At 51.9% G+C, this 15,467-nt stretch overlaps 1 protein-coding gene across 4 annotated transcripts in view; it reads right to left on the reverse strand.

Moving 5' to 3' along the window:
- Positions 1-15,054, reverse strand: part of FGF13 (fibroblast growth factor 13) — a 190,966-nt gene extending 175,912 nt beyond the window's left edge. Inside the window, exons 1-2 of one of the 4 annotated variants that reach the window (XM_038164603.1) lie at positions 14,923-15,054; positions 13,867-14,032 (exon numbers count right to left, since the gene is read on the reverse strand). In XM_038164603.1, the coding sequence (XP_038020531.1) occupies positions 13,867-13,915 (49 nt within the window). In that variant the 5' untranslated portion in view covers positions 13,916-14,032; positions 14,923-15,054. The other 3 variants (XM_038164611.1, XM_038164608.1, XM_038164607.1) reach the window with 3 other exon arrangements.
- Positions 15,055-15,467: the final 413 nt, after the last annotated feature.

The raw sequence follows: 15,467 nt of genomic DNA on the forward strand, positions 1-15,467 counted from the left end.
CAAGCCTGGCCCAGGGCACGAATAAAACCAGGAAGCAAAGAGGAAAACTTAAAGGGAAGCAAAAAAAAAAACCCCAAAAAAATGGTGTACAGACACATAGGCAATAAAGAATATTTTTACAAAACAGTTGAAACCAAACATTCCCAGAAAAAATGTTTTCAACGAGCAGGTGACAAAGGCACCTTGCAGACCACTATGGATGTTTCATGGACAGCAAGTCCTGTCAACTGACCAAGCAGAGAGGGAAGGCTGGGATGATCAACACCAAACCTGACAGAAATAAGCCACTGGATTGGTTACTGGCACACCAAACCATGGGACGAGGACATCCTGTGTACCTATATGGCCTCTGCATTGGAGGATCACCTCAGCTGGCTTCACCAGGGTGCAGTGACAGCAGCAGGATTGGCAAGAGGCTGGAGGGCAGAACGTAATAACCTACAAAATACCTCAGTACTGATGGTGACTGCTGCCCAAGCAGCACCAGCATGCGATGATGGTAACACCACAGAGTGACCAGCCAAGGAAGGAGGCTGGGCTGTGGTTATTGATGGGCTCCTGGGACAGGACACTGATGGGCAGCTGGAAATGCTGTGTGCAGCCCCACTGATGGGCTCCTGGGACAGGACACCACGGCAGCTGGAAGTGCTGTGTGCAGCCCCCCATGAGCACTGAGGCTGCTGGAGGGGCAGGCCAGTCAAGCCAACCTGCAGAGCTGAAGCCATCAACCAGCCCTGGAGAGGGCTGAAGGAGAGTGGCCGGTCCTGGTCCCTACAGCAGCTCCTGGATGGCGGCCAGTGCCCGTGGGGTGGCTGCAGCAATTGGCACAGTGGGGTAAATGCAGGACACGGCTGCACAGGAGCAAAGAGCTCTCTGAAGGTGTGCCATCAACAACAGACAGCAAGAGCAGGGCATTAGCGTGCCCAAGGACATGTGGCTATCATAGCAGGGACCTTGCAACAGCAGCACAGGGCCAGTCACACCAGCAGCACATCAGGGCACATCAGCCACGGGGCACCAGGGCAGGGCTGGGCCACCAAGCAACACCAACAGCATAAACACACATCAAAGCTGTTCTGACAGACCGTGACCCCTGACAGAGGCAGTCCACATCTAAAAAAACCCCAAATGATCAAACAACAACAACAAAAACATCACAGGACACAAGCTAAAAATAAGATTCAGCAACACTGCTTTTCATCAGGTCTTCCTCTGTTCCTGAAAGGGGAGAGCTTGCTGTGAGCAATACCTGCCCTTACTCTGGATTCAGGAGCACAAACAACCCATCAATCCCCCATAGTTCACATGCGGCTTGAGCAAACGTTTTTCTGGGGAGGAAAAACAAGAGCAAGAAATTATTACAACTCTAAAAATACCATGGAGAGGTGAGCTGCAAGGCTGGGTCCTTGGCAGGGGCTGGCTCTCCTGCCACTCCCACACACCTGGGCTCACTCGGGCAGCTGAGCCCACAACACCCTTGTCCCTTCTGGGGTAAGGGAGGACCTTTTCTTTGCAGGAAAGCCTGGCAAGGTGCTCACTCACTTTCAGCTGCACCTCCAGTGCTTCAGGCTGACCTAAAGTCAGTCTTCATGGTTCATGAGGCACTTGGGGGAGCACAGGAATGATTTACATGTTTGTCATCCCAACCTGCGGGGACAGCACCCCACACAGGCAGAGGAACTGAAAAGGGACCAGTTTCCAGAGGTAGCCAAGATGCAGGAAATAATTAATTAGTGAACTGTATTGGCCTACTGAAAGAGGTGGACAAGTGATAGTCTTTGCATTTTGAGATTTCCATCCTTAACCTCCCTTCCAGACAAAGTGCAAAGGATGGAGACATGACGTGTTTCCAGAAGGACAAGATGAAAAAAGATTAACCTGGATATGTGCAAAGAGGAGTGTTTAACACCACAACGCCCAGAGAAAAGCCTGTTACTACACAAGATGGGAATTTAGCTACCACCACACCACGTCAAAAGAAACTTCCCCACGTTTTGGTCTCCTGCTTTAAAATCTGTCCCACGCCTTCCTCATACATCTGCACGTCCTGATCAATTACCTTATGGCAAAGCCTTGTTACACACACACACACACACACACACACAAGTTTTAATTGATTTACTCAAGTCAGTGAGCAAGGAATAAATTAAATTACATCTTGGGAAACAAAGCTGGGCACACCAGGGCAGCCCGCTGCACTGCTGCGAGGTTTGAAAGCTCAGAAACAAAGGCAGACCTGGTTTGTTGCCACAGTTTGATCTGAAGCCTCAAAGTGGCTGGTGCTCTGAGAGCTGGGCTGGCCCAGCTGATCCTCAGCCAGCCCAGGATGGTTTCTATCCATCAGGGCAGCCAGGGTACTGAGCCTACAAGCACAGTCGTGCTCCACAGAAAGAACCTGTTCACTGATCACAGCAGTGTCAGCCAGAATTTATACAGCACCAGCAGCTCCCTCCACACAGGAGAACACAGAGCCATCACACAGCACACTGCAGAGCTGAATACTGAATAGAAAATGCACATAAAACTAACATTTCCATGCTTTGTGCTGGCGTTTTGACTGGGTCAAAAATTGATGGGACTACCTTTTAAAGACTCTTCATTCTCACCATATTTACCAAGGTGTTAATGAACCTTCAAGACCTTTGAGTCAAAGATCCTATGCTTGTGAATAAAGGTAAAACCTAAATAAGAAACAGATAAAGATGAAGATAATGCAACAGACTGAATTATACAGCATAATTCCCAAAGCCAAATTCTGAAGCACCAACAACCAAAATACAGCAGAACTGGAGAGGCAGCAGCTGCCTTCAAGGACATCCAGCACAGGACAGGGTAAAACTTCAAACCACACTTCAGTTCAAACCACACCGTTCAGTTCACAGCACCTGTGAAAACCACACGTTCACTTCACTTCAAACCACACTGCTCAGTTCACAGCATCTCCCAGGCAATCTCTGAGGATGCAAACTAAACACAGGATTCTGCTCCCTTTTATTCACCAGCACGTTTTCCACTGCTGCAAGATCAGATTTCAGGAACCAAATCTGTTTCTCTTACATACTTCAGTAATCCCATAGTGCAGAATCAAGCCTCAAAATTGCAGTTCATTCTAGCAATCTTCAGGCTTGTCTTAAAACAGAACATTGATTCAAGACAACCCCCCACACACACACTTTTTATAAAGAAAAAAATAGAAAAAAAGAGTATTTAAAATATTCATCACAACAGCGGCCAGCACTGTGAAGTGCAAAGCGTATCACACTTCCACTGAGGATCTGGTTCAGCAAGGCTGATACTGAGCAGCACAAATCATGTTTCAGCCTGACCTGACAGGACAGTACTGGCTCAGGTTCTGTTCTTTAGAAGGTGCAACCCAAATAACACCAATGATCTATCAGAGTCTCTTACCAGTAGTTATTCAAGCCCATCACATGCACAGGGACAGTTTAAAATGCTTACAGCAGCAGCGAGAACAGTAATTAGAGATCTGACTGAGGAGGCAGAAGCACTTTAAGAAAAGCCATCTAGAAGAACAGGGTTTCAGAGTGAGTGCAAGCACCGAGGGTGAATTAACAGCAATGCTCTCCCAGCTTTATGAAGAAGAGCAATGCGTGATCTCCTCTCAGTGACAGAGGTACTGCCTGACACACAGCTCATCACACTCTGCACCTCAGCCATCAAAGCCTGCTAGAGTGTCTTCATTTCTCTCCTGTGCCTTTGCCGCTCACCCAGAGCGCCTCACGCGCACTCAGTGGCTCCTGAAAGGCCCTGAATGGAAGAGTCTGTGATAGCGGGAACGCGGCACGGCAAGAACATCCAGCTCTCACTGATCGGGGCCCAAAGCGCAGCGCTAACAGCTTTTGGGGAAATGGAAAGTAGAGATGTTTGGCACCTTGCAGGACAGATTGTCAAGTCTTTTCTGCACCATTTCAGGTTGTCAAACCTGCGTGCTTTCCCTGCAGTCTGATATTACTATGAGTTACACCCACGATATCTCCTCTTCCATTACATTCTTCAGCTTCCTTGTGCTCTCCAGAGACTTTTCAAAGCTAATTTTCCATCGTTCAAAGTCTCACAGAATTTGCTTTCTCCTGCCACTGCACCACACTTTCTCCCCCTTCCATTCTCAGCCTGGCACCTCTTATTCATTCCACAAAGGAACCTAAAGCTCATCCTTCACGATCAAATGTGGAGTGAAACAAAAACACTTCCACACCAAAAGGCCCAGCCCCAGCACCTTGCTGCTGAGCTTCCAGCCATCCTCCACAGCACTGACTCGAAACCCTGCTTCTTTTCAGCTCTTATGTATTTCAACATCTCTTCCCAACATTGTTCAGAAGGGCCTAACTCATTTTTCTGATCATACTCAAAAGTCTTGAAAAAACCTCTCTGTTTTGACGGGAGGTCTTTTCAGACCAAGGGTGGAACAAGGACAGGGATAGAAAACCCGACAGGTCTTTTTCCTTAAAATAGCTCCAGTGTAACTATTTTTCCTGAGAAACCTCAAAGAAGTTTTGCTTATGTCCCAGTGGGGAAACAAATTCAAATTTTTAAACCCTGAAAGTTGCCATGAAAAGAACTGATAACTTTCACAGCTCTGCATAATCCTTTTCTCCCCTATAGTCATTAATTGCTGCCACTTGAATTAAGCATCCCTAAATAAGAGCATCTACTGTTCTTAAATGAACTACTAGGAAAAAGTCCAAGTTCATCCTTGTCCTGTCTTCCATGCTGTTGTCTCCTTGTGCAGGAGTTACTGGACCACTGACTATAAAGCTCTCACTGCTCTCCATCACCTACCAACAGGACACCCCTCATGAAGAGACTGCCACTTACACCAATCCCCAACATCCCAGAAATCATGTGATAGAAATTCCTCCCAAGGACACAATTATACAAAAAGAACTCGAAAATTGGGGTTTGCACTGATAATCTGAAAAGAAAAAAAAACCAAAAACAAAACCAAACAAACAACATGAAACACAACCCCAAAACAAACACCCCAAGCCCTCCCCCAGCCAAGGAAACCACTTATGCTGCTCTCCAGTGGCCAAGTTACATCGCTCTGTATGGCCAGCAGCCAGGTACAAGCAAGCTCCAGCACCAACACAGACATTCCTCCTCCAGCCTCCCTGGCCAGGCAGGATCCTGACCTTGCAGTGGGTCTGAAACAGGTCACACTTCACCCCAAAAATCTCTTTTCAGCTGGAGTCACACTTCTGACTTCCTGCTGCCGTAGCCTCCCCATGAGGTGATGAAGAAGAGCCTTGCCATTTGATCCCTCTTGACTTACTTCACTTTGACCACCTTTTATTGAGTTCCGCCAAAACAAACGAAAACCCAATATCCTCTCCTCAGAAAGCAAACACGGGCAGAGCGGGAAGAGGAGAAGAGCAGCAGATGAAAGTCACTCCAGCTCTCCTTGCCCAATCACTTGAAAGCAGCCAGCTATTTTTGGCAGTCTCTGAACGTTCAGTCACTGCTATGCAAGATGAGAAGCCAACGTGAAGCGGAGCACATGACAAAGCTGCCCTGGTGTACACCAGCGTGGCTGCAGGCACCTCTCCTCCTCCGGCAGGAGAACAACTGTGGGCCAGGAGGGAGCACCCGCACCTGGGATGGCTCACAGAGCTGCAAATCACTGCCCAGGAATTGCATACACCTGCCATCCCACCAATACTGCGACTCCCCAAAACACCTCCACATCTTTATTTCACTGGGGAGCTTTCATGGACCAGGTACTCCAGCTCTGCGCCCCACAACAAGTGACAATGGCTTGCAGTGACAACCGGGTCCATCCTGGCTTCTGAATTCTCCCGCAGCACTTGGAGGAACAAAGTGTAAGTGACAGCAGTTCGGAGCACTGTGTACAATCACAATTAAAACATTTATCATTTTCCAGGCAGTACTGTGGCACAACTTGGGCAAACTGAGATGTAGCAGCAACATAAGAATTTCACATGTGCACTCTGCACAGCAGATGTCAAAGCCAAAGGAAAAATGTTTCTGTGTAAGCAGTTTGACAGCACACTGACAACGTGTGGAAGTACTTCCAGCCTCAGCTACTTGAACATTGTGGCCAGTAGCACTGGGCTACCCAAGAGACACAAGGGAAAAGAAAGGTACCCACCATCTTCTTGGAACCTGCTGGAAGGTGGCTGAAAGAACAAACTCAGAAGGAATCTCTGTCCTGCTGTGTGTCTGCTGGGCAGGTGCGAGTGTGTGAGGCCAGGTGAGAGCAGAGCTGGGCTGTGCATCACCTGGAGCTCAGTCTGCACTGCTCCCTTCCCCTGCTGGCTCTCTGCCCTGCCCTGCCCCACCTCCTGGCTTTCCTCTCTAGCTCTTCCACACTTTTATTGTCTCTTCTCATTGAGGCGAAGCTGTCACTTCACACAGTGACTCACTCCCAAAGCAAATGCCTGCAGAGCACACAGGTCACACAGGTCAGAGGGGATTACTTGCTGCCCACCTCTGATCTGATCCCACCATCACAGCAGAAATTCATCCTAAACTGGCTGGTAACTAAATGCACATGTGTCAAAGATATCAAGCACTGCTTAAACAATTTATTCTTAAAGCAACCAAGAGAGCCTTGTATCAATTATGTCAAACCCCAGCTTTTGAAAAGCATCTGGAGATTCCCTGGGCTACAGAACAGATATCTCTATAAATACACCTTCATTTCAGCTGTAAGCATAACCAGTGGCACAGGTAACAAACCACCAGCAGCTCAGATTTAGTCAATCTTGAACTGTGTACATGTAATGCAGCCCGGATCAATGGCAATTCGATTGCTATTTCAGGAATATCTCTTCTTCCCACCTCATTTCTGTCCTCTGCTCCCTCCCACCTCACAGTGATGCTCTAATTATTCAAACAACGTAAGCAGTGTTCAATCCATGCCAGCCCTTTCTTCCTTTAGCACTGACCTTGCCTTATACATCACTCTCACAAAACTAATTAAGTGGAGAACAGTCTCACTTTACACTCTCTTCATGAAAAGAACTGAATTGTTACCTGCCCGAGGGTGCAATTCAGATTATTTTTGCCTTCATTTCACTCAGCAACACAATACAAATACTGAGCATGAAACCAGACCAGGCAATTCACAGAAACCCTTTACCCAAGATACCACACACAAAAATAAAGGGATTATTTTAAATACTATATACAACATGGTTGTCTCATTTTGGTTTTTTACATGTAAGCTTGACCAAGACATGTTTTGGGAAAAGGAGGGAGTTTTGTTAGGTCAAATGATGTAGTTGAGGAAGGACAAACAGTTTGGGTTACACAAGTCCGAGAGCCAGGCTCAGCTAAGAGGGACAGGAGTGGCTAAGAAACCTGCAGTCCCACAGAGGAGATCTGAGGCCACGGAATCTGAGAGAGCATCCAGCCACCAGCAGGGCAGCTCCTCTCCAATACACATAAACACAAAAATCCTGGCCTGAAAATGCTCAGCTAGAGGTTGTCCAGGATGGGAGGCTTGTCCTCTTGGAGTTACAAAGACTTTGCTTGTACACAGAACAGCTCCAGATTTACAGAGGATTTTATACGAGCATGGATTCAGTGCTTGCAGGAGATTGAGCACGAGGACCTGCCCTGTCTCCGCTCCTGAGGAGGTTTTTCACACAGCTCTGGAGCTGTGTCTTCTTCAGAACACTTCAGCACTAACACAATGAGGAACAGAAGCAGAAAATTAACATGAACATTGACCCAAGGCTACCCTGCAGCACTCCATTCCCAAAGCACGGGGGTAAGAGCAGTGCCTTGCAGGCAATTTCAGTAGATGGCACAAGGACAGTTAATGACAAGTCTCCAGTGTACTGTGGGTGGCCACAGACCAGAGATGCCAGAAGCCAAAGCCATGCAAATTCTGATGCATCTGCTGTGGCTGCTCGCCCTTTGCAGCACCCTGCAATGCTCTGTGGGGCTGCTCGTCCTCCACGCTGCATCTGCCTGGGAGCTTTTCCTTTGAAGATGAGATCTGGCATCTGCCAAGAAGCAACTATTATTAAGTTTTCCTCTAAAACAACAAAAAAAAAAAAAAAAAAAAGACTTTTACTACCTTTGGTACAACACGAGTTCTTGGCATGGACAGCAGCCACACAAGAACCAACACTAACAAACCCCAGAGCATGGAGCTTGCATTCCAGAGTGTCCCTGGAAACCCTGCCTTGCTGTGGATTTCCTCAACACTGAAAACCATTCAAGAGCATCAGCACGAATGTGCTGGCATTTTCATCTCAAGACTGCTTCCACTTTTTAGTTGCTGACGTTTTATCAACATATGTGAGGGGCCACTGTCTTGGGATTGAGAGGGAAGGATGCTTCCTTTCTAAAGAGTTACTGCCGTTTGTGGTACCAAAGGCAGCCCCAGATAATGAGTCATAACAGGAGGTAGTTACTGTAAATATTCCAAGCATGGGCACATTAACAACCACCCACTAATCAGAGGCAATGCCACGGGCAGACAGAGAACTCCCACTGGTGTCAATGGGAGTTCTGAATGGATCAGGGCCTCAGCCAAGCGCTGAGCATCTATTGTGACCTGCAGCACCAATAGCCAGGATGGGAGGGGTCACGGCCCAGATTCTGGCTGTTGCTTTCCAGTGGGCGATGCAGGCAGCTATTCAAAGTGAAATCTGCAACCTCAGACAGAAGGCTCTGAGATTCCCAGAGTGAAGTGAACTGAAGCACTGTGGTTAACACTCACTCTGGTGCCATTCAGAGTTTGTAACACAAACACAAGTTCTGATGTGTAAGTCAGTAGCACCACCTGACCACAAAAAGACCCAATCTGCTGCTGGCAAGCACCTGCCTGAACAGATCCTCAAGCTCACATCCTAAACTGCAGCTGCTGCTCAAGATTGCTGGGGCTTTTGGTCTGAAGCGAGAACTGGCACCCAGATTTCTGACAAAAAGAAAATAAATGCCCTGCCTGTGACCTGGGCTGGCCAAGCAGCACTTGAGGCAGTTAGCACTGTGCTCCCTTCCCCCTTCTCACCAGGGCTGCACTTGCTGCTAATTTTGATTCTGTGGACTCCGACCAAGACGTGGTCAGCTTACAGGCTGCTCCTCTTCAGTCCCTGAAGTAAGTTACTTTCTCATGAATCAGTACTATAGAAATATAACTGTTGAGATCAGCTTCTTTATTTTTGTCAGCTTTTCTCCAGACCTTTCAATCATAAGCTGCATTATCCTATATTCCCATAAAGCCAGGAAAAGCAGTAATAGATACCTCAAAATTCTGACTTCTGTTCTTCCTGCCAAGCGATTTCTCTAAGTGCTTTGTTTTCTGCTGTCACTGAATTAGAATAGTACCTGCACTTCCAGAGTCTTCACTGTTACTGTCACTATTTCAATACACTCTTCTCAGATTAGAAGCTTTCAGCTTCAAAAATGCTCCTATTTTGCCTTCTGCAGAAGAAAATACTCTGCATTTTCTCACTGCTTATGGCTGAGGCTGTCAGACTTTTGGACAAAAGCTATCCCAGCTCCTTGTGGTGACAGCACGGTGACAGGAGAAGATCCCCCTGCATCTGCTTTGATGGGGAAGCCAATAGTACATAATCCCCTTAGTAAAAAGGAACACAAATGCAGATTAATCCATTCCTCAGATTCAGTTTGAGACTCTCTGCTCCAGCTCTTGACTTTGCCCAGAGGAGCCACCCAGACTGCACAGCAGCCTGTGAAAGGGCCTGGCTGCAATTCCAGACAGCACGGGCTCTCCAGGGCCCAGGTCCACAGCACAGGGCTTGCAGCACTCTCCGCTCCCTTTCCAAAGCCCCGTGCTCTCCTCCTGCCCCACAACCCTCCCCAAACAGAAGATAAAAAGTATTTAATACAAAGCAGCTTACGTTGGTACAGCCCCAAGGACCGACGGGGACACGCGATGCCCAAAGCGCAAGGCAAACCCTTCTGGGGGAAGTGCCCTGCCCTGGCACAGCCAAGGCTCTAGGCACAGCAGCTCCATGGCAGGACAAGAACCTGCCTGGTGGGAGCTGCTCTGCTGTGCTGGGAATGCAGGAGAGCTGCTCCCAAAATCAGTGACCACTGCTGTGCTGGGAATGCAGGAGAGCTGCTCCCAAAATCAGCGAGTGCCCACTGCTGTGCTGGGAATGCACCCAGAGCATCCCCTGAGCTGCTCCCAAAATCAGTGCGTGCCCACTGCTGTGCTGGGAGTGCACCCAGAGCATCCCCTGAGCACTGAGCTGCTCCCAAAATCAGTGAGTGAACCATGGTTGTGCTGGAAGTGCACCCAGAGCATCCCCTGAGCACTGAGCTGCTCCCAAAATCAGTGAGTGAACCATGGTTGTGCTGGGAATGCACCCAGAGCATCCCCTGAGCTGCTCCCAAAATCAGTGAGTGAACCATGGTTGTGCTGGGAGTGCACCCAGGGCATCCCCTGAGCACTGAGCTGCTCCCAAAATCAGTGAGTGAACCATGGTTGTGCTGGGAATGCACCCAGAGCATCCCCTGAGCTGCTCCCAAAATCAGTGAGTGAACCATGGCTGTGCTGGGAATGCACCCAGAGCATCCCCTGAGCACTGAGCTGCTCCCAAAATCAGTGAGTGAACCATGGTTGTGCTGGGAGTGCACCCAGAGCATCCCCTGAGCTGCTCCCAAGATCAGTGACCACTGCAGGATGCTGAGCTGTTCTTCTCCAGACCCTGACATTCCTGCCCCCCCTGGGCACAGGGAGGAGAGACACAGACACATGCTGGGGCACACCTGCCCCAGGAGGAGCCCAGCCCAGAGGGGACAGGCTGCTCTCTGGAAGCAGCTGCTGGCTGCCCCAAACAGCCTGTCCCCAGAGCAGCAGCAGCACTGCCCCTGTGCCCTGGGAAGCAGCTGGGAGCACACCTGGGCTCACAACACCCTGCACCTGCCCAGCTCTCACACCACCTGAAATAAACAGAGGGGAGGGGGAATCAATGCCATAATCTGCCACCATCTTATGGGTACACACTCACAGTTAATGCAGCGCCTTGCACAAACTAAAGGTGCACATCCCTGACTTCATTCTGGTAATCCATGGGCTTTATTTAGGATTAGGATAGATAATTCTAAATGCCCACAGCCACTTTTAAAAGCAACCAGATATTGAGCAAAACACAGCCATCACTGGGTTTTCTAGGCAGGATTTACAAGTGGGACCAACACACTCTTCAGCAAGCAGTTACCTTCCTCTCTGGCTTAAGGAAAGATGTAAAAAACCCCACTATTTTAATTAAAAGTAGGTTTTTATACTTCTGTAACACCTGCAGAACTCCACTGACACCACCACAGACTTTACAAAAGCATAATTTAACTGCAAACAACCACTGCAAGGCAGTTAAGCATTTGCTCTGGATTGTGCTTATTCCCAGCAAAATCCATGGCCTTTCAAGGCTCTGTATAAATCAGTTTTTTCTAAAAAGAGCCACCCCAAAAGCCAGTGGAAGAAAGTGCCTTTCAACAACACACACAGCTCCTACATTTGGGCTGAACATGGCCCTCCCCGAATTCTGTAGAGAACCACAGCAAGGTCTCACCTCATGCATGGCTCTGCAATGCCTAAGAAAGCTTCAGCAGTAAGAAAAGCTGGCCCTGCTCTCACTGAGAAGCATTCCACATTTATGAGGCAAACACAACCCTGGGACAGCTGCATTTACAGCAGGTATTCAAACTACACCACCTTACCTTACAGAGCAGGGGCTCCTGAGCCATCACAACAAGCTACTCGGACATAAGACTTGATTATGGTGTTTGAAAGAGAGGTTAACTAACTCAAAACCACAGAGCTTTCTCTCCAGTGCCACAGTACACCTGCAGAAAAATGCAGGAAATGGTATCCCATCCTTTCCAGGCAAATTATAATTGTTTAACTGTATAAAAAAACCCATCCAAACCAAAAAATCTTAACAAAAAACTCCACCCATCACTGCCTGGCTTTACTATGGCTGGAGCTCAATTAATCATCCCATTAAGAGTATCAACACTTGCAATCACCAAAAGAGAATTCAGGCGGTTCGGAGGAAAATACATTCCCTATTCTTGTGCACAACTCAAGAGGCTGGAGAGACCACGCAGCCCATACATGAGCTAGTAAATATTAACTCCTTCTCAGCATCCTGGAGCCTCTCTCATGCTCACCATGACTCACAAACCTCCTCATACATGTGGGCTCCTCCTGCTGCACCTACAACTGCCTCTTTACTTGGTGGTAACACAGAAAGTTTTTGTATGAGCTCAGGGAGCGTAGCAGCGTCTCCTGGAAGCAGAGTAGCAGCACCCACTGCTTTTCCTCAGGAATATTCACCTTCTGGTACCCTGTCAGCACTGACATCACAGCCTCGCACGTCTCAGGCATCACTGACTCATTAACAGACACACAAACGCCTTTGTCCCACTGGTCTGCAATGTGCCAAAGCAATTTCAGACGTGAAGCGTGTCATTAAAACTTGTAATCGTAGTACAAAATGGAATATGTGAGCTTGATTTTAAAAATAAGCTTTCAGGCAAGCATAGCACAAGTATGGCAATTTCTTTTGGTTTATGTTTATCATACAGTTCTAAATTGTGCAAAATAATTCCTCAGAAAGGCGGGAATCTTTTGTTCTGCACTGCTTAATAAATTATTTAAAGCACAATATAGCGAATAAGGCCACCATGAAAGAAAATCAAAACCAACTCAACTTCAAAGGATATAATGTAAAGGCAAACCATATTTATCTAAAAAAGTAAGGTTTTGCAATGCATCTAAGTAGTGAAGTGTTGATTGTGTTGCTGAGAAAAAAAAAATGTCATGCAAACGCTAAGGATTTGGACATGAGACAGAACATAGTAAGAAGGGGAAACACAGAGCCGGGGAAAAAACTCACATAAAAAGAATACAAAAAAAAAAAGAAGCGTTCCAAAGCGTTAACATAAATTTTCAAAATCATGAAACCAAAAAAGCTTTTTATCAGGAATAGAAAGGCTGTATTGTTTAGATTCGGCCTCTCTGGCTGCTAACAAAGTAAACGGCAGGGAAGTGTCCCACTCCGTTTTACAGAACAGGCAGTAAGGAGCCGGTTTTGCTCGGGGAGGCCCCCAGCCCCCCGCGTCCCCCCAGCCGGGCGTCCGGGACCACACTCGGGTGTGCGGGGAGCCCCGGGTCACCGTCCGAGGGACACCGAGCCGGGATGGCACGGGGGACACCGCCACCTGTGCGACCCCGGGCGGGCACTGCCGGGCCACAACCCGGCAGGGACCCCCGGCAGGGATCCCCTGTACTATACCTCGGCAGGGACCCCCGGCAGAGATCCCCGCACCCCGGAGGGACCCCCGCAGCCCGGCAGGGACCCCCTGTGCTGTACCCCGAAGGGACCCCCGGCAGAGACCCCCTGTGCCGTGCCCCGGCAGGGACCCCCGGCAGGGACCCCCGCATCCCGGCAGGGACCCCCGCAGCCCCGGCCATGCACCCGGCGCGGGCAGCTCGGCCCCGCACGCCCCAGCGCCGCGGGGCCCGGGGCGAAGCGGGGCGGGGAAGCCCCCGTGCCCGGCCCCGGCCGGGGTCCCCCCGTGCCCGTGCCCGGCGTCTCCATGGCGATGTCTGCCTCCCCTCGCCGCCCCGCTGGCCGCCGCAGCGCCGAGCGCCCCCGGCCCGGCCGGAGCCGCCCCCTCCCCTGCTCTCGCCGGCGGGGAACGGGGGGGCCCCGCTGCCGCCGGTGCCGCATTGAGCGGGCCCCGCAGCCGTGCCGGGCACCGCTCCCCGCCGTGCCGGGGCCCCCAGCCGGGGCTGCCCCCGAGCCGTGCCCCCCTCCCGGCCCGCTGAGCTCGGGCTGTCCGCGGTCGGGCCGGGGAACGAGCCGCTTATCGGGGCGGCTGCGCCTGCCTTACCCTTGGAAGCATCTTTCTCTTCTTTGGGCTTGATCACCTTCCCGCTCATAGACCCCAGCTTGGGTGGGAAAATCCCCGGGAGCGTCGCGAATTCCGGCTGGACCCAAAGCAACCTCGGGCGGGGGGCAGCGTGCGTGCGGGTGGGGGATCCTCTACGCCGAAAAGGCTGAAATAACACCAGGAGCAGGGGAAGGGGGGGAAATGAGGAGCCGGCGAGCTGCCCGCTCCCCGGAGCGGAGCCGCCGCGGTGCCTGCGGGAGCGGAGCGGGGAGCGGGGGGCTCCGGCAGCCGCAGCACCGAGCCCCTGCGCCGCTCGCCGTGCCGGAGACAAAAGCGATATTCCCAGTGTCTGCCTGGCCCCGGCCCCCTCCTTCCCCCGCCTCCCCGGCTTTGCCTCCCCTCCCCAGGGCCAGGGAAGCGCAGCTGGTCCCGCAAGTCCCACGGACCGGGGGGAGGGGGGTACCGTGACTTGGGGGGGGTTGTTTGCTTGGGTGCGTTGGGCTTGGGTTTTTCTCTTTTCGCATCCTCCCCTAATAATAATGGGATGGAGCAGCTGAGCTGCAGCCGCGGATAGGAGGAGGAGGAGGAGGAGGAGGACGCGAGTCCCCGTCACTGCAGAAGAGGCGGCAGGTTTACGCTCGCGGCAGCGAGGAGGGCTGGAGGGGGCAGCTCCAGCTCCGCGCATCCCCCTCCCCACCGCCCGCACCGGGGCTCCATTCACCGCCGCGGGGAGGGCAGCACACCTCCCGCTGCCCCCGGGACGGCACGCCGCCCCACGGCCGGCCCCAAGGAAAGCCGGGCTGTCCCCGGCTCGGGGAGCCGCTCCCGGCCCCGCATCCGCAGGGGCCGCCCGCTCCCAGCCTGTTGCTGCAGAGCGCCGGCCGGGGCACGGGGGGCAAGGGGGGATCGGGTTGCCGTTAACAGCGGGCAGGGGGGGCAAAGGGGGATCGGGTTTCCCTTAACAGCGGGGCGTGGGACGGCGCTCACCCTCCCTCCCCCTGCTGCATCCCCCTCGGGGGGCAGGAAGGGACCCCGAGAGCAGCCAGAGCCCCTCACCTGTGCTGCAGAGCGGCGTGTCCCGCCCCCCTCTCCCCCTGCCCCGCTCTCCTCCCCGGGGCAAAACTTCCTCTGCCGGGGCCGCCGTCGGGGGAGGGACGAGCCCCGTGGAGCCCGGCCCCGCTCGGCAGCGCCCAAAATAACCGGCCGGGAAGGGCGAGCCGTGCGGGAGCCCCTCGGGCGGCAGCCGCGCTCCTCCTGCCCCGCGTCGCCCCGGGCCGGAGGGGCTGTCTGGGGAGGGATTCCCGCAGCACCGGGAGGGAGCGAGGCAGGGCCGGCACCCGGGCAGCGCTGCGCCCTGAGCAGCCCCCGTGCCCCGCTGCCCGCCGGGGGTCCCCGGCACAGCAGCAGCCCCGGGGCCGCTATTTTTAGTGGGGCCGAATTCCTGCCCGGCAGCCTCCCCTGCGGCAGCCCGGGACAGCTGGGGACAGCTGGGGGACAGCTCGGCTTTCCGCGGCCAGCGCGGTGCCCCTCCTGCCCCGGGCACCGCGCTGCCAGGACAGGACAGGCTCTGAGTAAGTGGGTGATGAAACACGGCGTGGGAT

The sequence above is a fragment of the Motacilla alba genome, chromosome 4A (assembly GCF_015832195.1).
Source record: "Motacilla alba alba isolate MOTALB_02 chromosome 4A, Motacilla_alba_V1.0_pri, whole genome shotgun sequence".
Lineage (NCBI taxonomy): Eukaryota > Metazoa > Chordata > Aves > Passeriformes > Motacillidae > Motacilla > Motacilla alba.